The 7,808-nt window shown below is 35.2% G+C and overlaps 1 protein-coding gene across 1 annotated transcript; it reads left to right on the top strand.

The window, feature by feature from the left end:
- Positions 1-1,177: 1,177 nt before the first annotated feature.
- LOC110713601 (probable galacturonosyltransferase-like 8) lies at positions 1,178-3,278 on the top strand. Its single transcript, XM_021892050.1, has one exon. The coding sequence runs from the start codon at positions 1,625-1,627 to the stop codon at positions 2,792-2,794; it is 1,170 nt and encodes a 389-aa protein (XP_021747742.1). The 5' UTR covers positions 1,178-1,624; the 3' UTR covers positions 2,795-3,278.
- Positions 3,279-7,808: the final 4,530 nt, after the last annotated feature.

Below are 7,808 nucleotides of genomic sequence, written 5' to 3'. Positions count from 1 at the left end.
TCTCCACTTGAAAAGTCAAGGAATAAGATAACAATGACATATTTGGTTTTACTATATGATTTATGTGCAAAACCTATAAAATTTTTTGGTTACTTTTTAAAAATAATCTTCACTTTTTTTTTTTTTAGAATGGCCAACACTAAAGTAATCAGTTATAACTTAAATGTTACTGAAGTATTTGTTAAGAATAAATTTATTAAATACGGAGTAATATGTAATATGGATTTGATAAAAGTAATCGTAATATTTATCCTCTGTTGAAAACGTTATCTCAAATATTGTCAAATCTACAATAACGGAAATGAATGAATATTTTCAAATGGTATATAGTCAAACCTCTAAAAATTAAAGAGTTACTGTCAAACATGCTTTAACACTTAATTCGATACTTTGTATTAAATATAGAGTTTGAAAGGAGGGAAAATTAGGATAAGGGATTAAATTTAATTGAATAGAGGATTAATTGAGAACCCACTATGCTTTTAAACTTGAAAATAAAAATCTGAATATAATCAAACAGTCTATAGTCTAGTTGTCAAATATCAAAACCATAAAAGATAAGATATATCCCAAAATAACAAACTTTTAAATTTCCTTAACATAAGCTCCCAATTAACATCTCCATCTTCAGTCTCACCCAAAAAAAAACATCTCCATCTTCCTAATAACGTGTTACGCTCATGTTACATCCGTAACCATACATTCAATACTTCACTACTTTACTTTAAATCCCTAATCAAAACCGCGTCATATTTCCCACACTATAAATACCAGTACGGAGTACTCCTTTTAGCAACACTTTTTTTTTTTTTTTTTTTACCGTCTCTAAAATCAATAACACCTATTTCACAGCATTTTATTTTCACATTAGTCAATAAATATGTAGCTATAAATATTTTCGGCATGAATCGAACCAAATGCGTCCTATAAATATGAGTATTACTTCATAATTTTAAAGTACTCGGTTAAGAATTACTCCGTACTTCTTTTACTAGTTCATTTCCTCCTACGTTTGCAACATTTTATTTTCACATTAGTTAATAAATAGCTACTCATTCAATTTCATCATAAATATTTCGACTACAATCTTGAGGAAAGACTCACTTAATTTAAATATTTCGACATGAATTAAACAAGATGCGCTATATAATTACAAGAAGACTTTATTTTTTTTTATGGGCTCTTATTAAGAAATGGAGGGAGTACTCTCGTAGCACATTGACGCGGTCCTACTTTGTATACATTTCTTCTGCCGCAGCTCCAAATTTACCTTCAATAATTTTTATTTATTTTTTTTTAAAAAAAAAACTCTTTCCTCGTTTTAATTCTTTCATTTTCCTACTCTGTTTCGCACTACTCTATATAAATACACCTTCCCTTCTCTCTCTCTCTCTCCTCTCTTAAAGACTCGTCTTCTTCCTTTTTCTTCTTACTCTCCTCCATATCTTTTCTTTCCTTTGAATCCAAATACCCATATCATTCCAAATCATATCATATGATTTTTTAACTTCCACTTTCAATTTCATTTTCACCCACAAAAAAATAAAAATAAAAAAGTAAAAATCTACAGAAATTCATCATAGCATTTCAGAAGAACAAGAAGCTGTTTATCAAGAAACGAGCAATGGCGGTCCATCACCGGTGGAACGCCGTCGTTTTACTTCTCCTATTCACTTTCTTAACAATCCTCTGCTTCTTCTCTCCTTCTTGCTTAGGCATCCGATCCCTCTCAAGATCAGGGGCAAATTTGAAATTTCACCACCTGCTACACTTCTCTGAAGCGCCGGACTACCGTAACGGCGTAGGCTGCTCTTCAACTTCCTCCCCTTTCACTCACTGCGACCCCTCATTGGTCCACGTGGCAATGACTCTTGACTACGAGTACTTACGTGGCTCAATCGCCGCCGTCCATTCCGTCCTCAAACACTCCTCCTGCCCAGAAAACATCTTCTTCCATTTCATCGCCGCCGAGTTCGACTCCCTCTCACCTCGCGTCCTGAGTCAACTCGTTCGGTCAACGTTCCCTTCGTTGAACTTCAAGGTCTACATCTTTCGAGAAGACTCTGTAATCAACTTAATCTCTTCCTCAATTCGGGTCGCACTCGAAAACCCGTTAAACTACGCCCGAAACTATCTGGGTGACATTCTTGACCCGTGTGTTAACCGGGTCATTTACCTCGACTCGGACCTTATTCTCGTCGACGACATCTACAAACTCTGGAACACTTCTCTTTCCTCCTCTCATATAATCGGAGCTCCGGAATATTGTCACGCGAATTTCACAATGTATTTTACTTCCACATTTTGGTCCGACCCGAATCATAAAACCACCGCATTCGGGTCAACAACCCGGAAACCCTGTTACTTCAATACGGGTGTAATGGTGATGGATCTACATCAATGGAGGTTGGGAAATTACAGGAGTAAAATCGAGAGTTGGATGGAAATCCAGAAGAAAACGAGGATATATGAGCTGGGTTCATTGCCGCCATTTTTACTGGTTTTTGGAGGTCGAATTGAGCCGATTGATCACAGATGGAATCAACATGGATTAGGGGGTGATAATGTTCGAGGTTCGTGTAGATCGCTTCATCCAGGTCCAGTGAGTTTGTTGCATTGGAGTGGAAAAGGGAAGCCATGGGTGAGGCTTGATGGGAAGAAACCGTGTCCGTTGGATCATCTTTGGGAGCCCTATGATTTGTTTAAAGGGAGGAGAGAGAGAGAGATTCATCGTCAACAACAGCAGTTTGCTGGGTTTGTGGGTTCTGCTTCTTCTTTAATTGGATGGTTGTAAGTCAATTTCAATTCATTTTTATTTTTTATTTTTACAGATTCTTTCCAGAAAAACAAGGGGAAATTGGGTGAATTTTTTTTATTAATTTTTTAGGGGGTTTGAATTCTTTGGTAGAAATGGTGGTAGATGAGGATGTACAGATTGGGAAGATGAGGATGCATTTAATTCGTACATTTCGATTTTTTAATTTGAAAGATATTATAATTTCCGGGTTCTTTTCTTGGGAACCAAATTTTGAGGTCTATTTTTCTTGTACCTATATGAATGAAAGAAAAAAAAATAAACAGAATAGTAGAATTTTTCGGATTCATCCTTCTTTGATTATGTTTACGTATTTTTGCCTAAATTTTTATTGTTCGATTGGTGTAAATGTGACCATCTAATACAAGAATTTACGTTGTCGATTGGTGTAAATGTGACTCTAATACAAGAATTTACGTTGTTGGATTGGTGAAAGTGTGTTAAATTGGAGTACATATTGTTTAAGGTTAAAAAACAAAACAAAATCCAAGACAAAAACGGTGCATTGGGGAAGAATTTGACAAAAGAAAGAAAAAATTGACGTTTCTTTTTCATCACTTTCCTCTGTTTTTTCTGGCCGACAATAATGCAGGACCTCCACTACTGTATACAGATGGCATTTTCTGTTTGATATTTTTTCAAGGAACTTTTGAATTTTCCATTTGTTTGCAATTTATGTTGTTAATTGTTAATTGGAAAGAAGGTTGAAGAAATTAGTAATATGAGTAGTATCTTTAAATTCAAGAATTTGGTAGTGATCAACTAATTATTTGTAAAATTTTAACAACCAAATTAAAGAGTTTACTAACTAAATAAATTACTTGTTTATCTTTTACGGAGTAGTGATTATTGTTATAGGGGTTAAGGTTAGGTACTTGGATGTTTCTATTCAACAAACCTTACGAAGTTACGATCAAGCATTGCTTCTCGAGGAAGGTAACTAGATAAGTAGAGAAATTGCTTTAAAAAGATGAAGAAATTAAACTAGTTAGTCTTCCAATCCCTCTATTTCATATTCTTTCATTATTCTTTTAGGTCAAAGGAACATTAGCTTGCCTTGTGTGCAAGTCGTCTAGGAATGCATTGTTGATAAGTTATCGTACGGGAAAAATAAAGGATGGTTCTCTTATAGTGGCGCGTGAGTGAGAGAGCATTGGAACTTTATGCTTGGGTGGCTTGAGATAAGTTGCACTTTAAATCAAAACGAAATATATAGGAAGAAGATGTGTCAAAAATCGTGAATATTAAAAATGTGCATAATTTAACTTTGAAAGTAATGTTGGACCATCGTTCAATTTCAATAACTAACAGTTTTTTATTACAAAATTGTTAATCGGTACGTATATTCTTTGTCACTTACATCACTCATCACATAATGGAAGAATTATTTATCTAGTTCAGAACTCATTCGAGAGAAGATAGTAAGTACAAGACCGATTTAGTTATAGCTCTTACAGGACACCATCGACATACAAAGGTGAAGCATGAACAATTCAACATACAAATACAATTTGAAGGCTAATAATAGTGCTAGTGATGGCTATGTAAATTGACAATTAGGTTAAGTAAAATAAGAAGAAGAGGGTTTCAATGTAACATCAAGATAGTGAGTGGCTGACACGCTAATATTAGAGTTAATAGAGTTAAGCAAAGCATTGTTTTCAGTAAGTCACTTTCATGGGCCCCATTGACAGCACACCATAACAATTCATAAAAATGCCTTACTTGGCTTGGACACCTTTGTTCCCTCTTACTTTTCAAATCTATTTTCTCTAAATTAATAAAATTAAAACAAGTATCTTTCTCTTTTTATTTTTCTTTATATTATTTTTTATTTGGGTCAATTTGGACCTAAATTATGGGCTTAATTAAGAATTGACAGGTAAAAAATAGAGGTTTTATACATGTGCATCAACCAAATAGGCCATGTGAACATAGCGGGGTCCATGGCCCAACGCATAGCAAAGTATAGAAACAAAACTTATTTTTTTTTTTTTTTGAAAGAAGAAACAAAACTTATTGAAAGTATTGTTTTTTTTTTTTTTTTTTTTAACTCAATGAAATTTTATTGTTATTATTAGGCATTATTATGATTTTATGAGCAGCCATTTTATTTATTTTTGTCAACTTGATCTGAGAAAAGAAAGGATTTGTAGTAGTGAAATTAAATTATTTATGTTTAGTAAAATGGGCCAAATAAGACTTGGTTGGCTATGAGCTGTGTTTATGCTGTCATTTTCTTTTTATGCAAAAATGTCAGAGCATCTGATTTTCTTCTTTTGTATTTTTCTTTCATAATTTCTTATTCTCTTGGGTTTCCACATTTGTTTTGGCTCCATAAGACAATCTCTAATGGTGAGACTCAAGTTTGAGTATTAAAATACAAAATAAGTCGTTTTTTTTTTACCTCTAATGGTATTACCATACCCACTTTTCAATTTAGCAACTCATATAAAGTTTAAATTCTCAATGGTGAGACTCTCGAAAAAAATATACAAATGTCACTTTCAATTTATAACCCATCAATTATTATAAGATTAAAAAATAATTAAAAAAATGTAAAACTTAAATAAATTACAAAATATATTAGAATATTAATAAGGGTCCACATTTTTTGTCAAATGAGACTCAAAATTGAGTATCTAAAGTTAGCAATTTTATTTTGGAGTTACTAATTTTAGATACCAACTTATTGGTATATATTGCAAAAAAAAAAAAAAAAAAAAAAAAAAAAAAAAAAAAAAAAAAACTACGGAGTATCTCTTTCCTAAAAATACTCATTGGAGATGGTCTAAGTACTTCGTATATGTAATATTTTTTGGGGGTAATTAGGGTTAGGGCTAGTTGCGATTTTGATAAAAAAAAAAAAAAATGATTGGCTGATTTCGAGAAATTTCTAGTTGCTCATTTGTGTATTTGACATCATGCTTATCTATTAGTTGGAGAGGTGAAATTGTCACAGAAATAGGTTAAGTAGGATCAGCTTCAAAGAATTTATGCATCTATATATTTCTTTCGTTCCAATGATATTACAACAATGAGACTTTTACACTATTCATTACTCTTATTTGACCATATAATACGAGTATAATTTATATGTTAAACAAAATATAGTCGTGTGTGGTCTTGTTAGATTTGCGTCATAAAATACTCTCACAATGTCAACTCTTTATAATTTTTACTCTTACATAATTATAGATATTTTGACATATAAAATAATGCTATATGTGTAATTTCATCCTTATTGCAATATTATTGGAACGGAGAAAGTGTTGTTTTTATTTTTTTATTTTTTATGTTTGTACCAAATATTATTTATGAGTATATTATTTTCAAAAAATCTTTGTTTTAATGAAAGTCGGATGAAATAAACTCAAATCCATAATACACTTTAATTACTATCTCCGTTAACCATTATCTGCAACTTTTACTAAAAATGAACGCTAAAGATTATGTGCAACATTTCCAAACATTTCTATATTTAGTAAAAAAAAATTAATAAAATTACAAAAATACCCTTACTTAAAACTTTAGAGCATAAATTATATTCTTAAAGACATGATTAATTAATTACTAATCTAACCTAATTAATCTAACTGCTCCTATCAAATTTAATTCATCTCCCCCAATAACTCATTGAAATCAACCAAACTAATTCAAAATCATCCAATTTCTTCTCATTCATACCCTAATTTTTCACCTTCTTCATCTTCCCATTACCTTTCTCCCTCCTCCTTCAAACTCATTCCAGATCTGGTACGACGAAGAAGAAGACGACGTAGGCTGTTGTCAGTGGGTTGGATGGGTATTCGGTGGTGTTTGGGCCAAGTCCATTGTCCTAAGCCCATTGACCTGGAATTACGAAAATACCCCTCCATGATCCAACCCATCATTAACAGAGTAAAGTACGAATTTATCCCTAATATGTCTATACAAGTACAACTTCTGCCACCTGAAAGTATATCTATAAATAGCTCTCCAATCATTAATGATGGTAAATTTTTCCTAATTCTCTAACCTTCTCTCTACTTTATCTCTCTAATTTCTCTCTCTAGAAAGTACATTCGCTAACTTTAGCATCGAAGGGACTTTCCCGGGTCACACCCCCGGGACAGTTAACCTTCTTTCTCTTTTGTAGGCCTAGCTCTCGGACAGCAAGACATAACGGAGGGAAATTCGGACATTCATTGGACATAGCTTTAGGACATCTTGATACCTTACTACCCTAAGACTCCAAGGAGCATTATGTTTCCAGAAACAAGTGGTGCCGTCTGTGGGGATTGCTAACAAAAAGTCATGGTGAACACTAGGCGTCTCCGCAGCACATATCAAGATGCTACTAGAGAATCTCGAATCTCTCAGCTTGGCATAAGCATGAAGTCGAGGAAAATATTAGAAGCAAACCCTTATACAAGCTGAGATCTCATCATTTTACAACTCACTAAAATGAAATGAACAATTCAAGAATCATGGGCAAGCCGAGCCCCCAGCTAGTCTACATTAGGCTCTCGGCATGCCCCACCAAACATCAAGGCCCTAGGCTTGCCTGGCTACCCCCTCGGCCTGCCTGGCTACCCCCTGGGCATGTCAGCATACCCCTCGGCCTGCCTGGCTACCCCCTCGGCCTGCCAGCATACCCCCTTGGCATGCTTAGCTACCCCCTCGGCCTGCTTGGCTACCCCCTGGGCATGTCAGCATAACCTCTCGGCCTGCCTGGCTACCCCCTCGGCCTGCCAGCATACCCCCTCGGCCTGCTTGGCTATCCCCTCGGCCTGCCTGGCTACCCCCTCGGCATGTCAGCATACCCTCTCGGCCTGCCTGGCTACTCCCTCGGCCTGCCAGCATACCCCCTCGACTTGTCTGGCTACCCCTTCGGCCTGCCAGCATACCCCCTCGGCCTGCCTGGCTACCCCCTCGGCCTGCCAGCATACCCCCTCGGCCTGCCTGACTACCCCATTGGCCTGCCTTGCTACCCCCTCGGCCTGCCAGCATA

The sequence above is a fragment of the Chenopodium quinoa genome, unplaced genomic scaffold (genome assembly GCF_001683475.1).
Source record: "Chenopodium quinoa cultivar QQ74 unplaced genomic scaffold, ASM168347v1, whole genome shotgun sequence".
NCBI classification, from domain to species: Eukaryota; Viridiplantae; Streptophyta; class Magnoliopsida; order Caryophyllales; family Amaranthaceae; genus Chenopodium; species Chenopodium quinoa.
The sequence above is the reverse complement of the archived record's forward strand: the minus strand, read 5'-3'. Positions and strand labels throughout refer to the sequence as shown.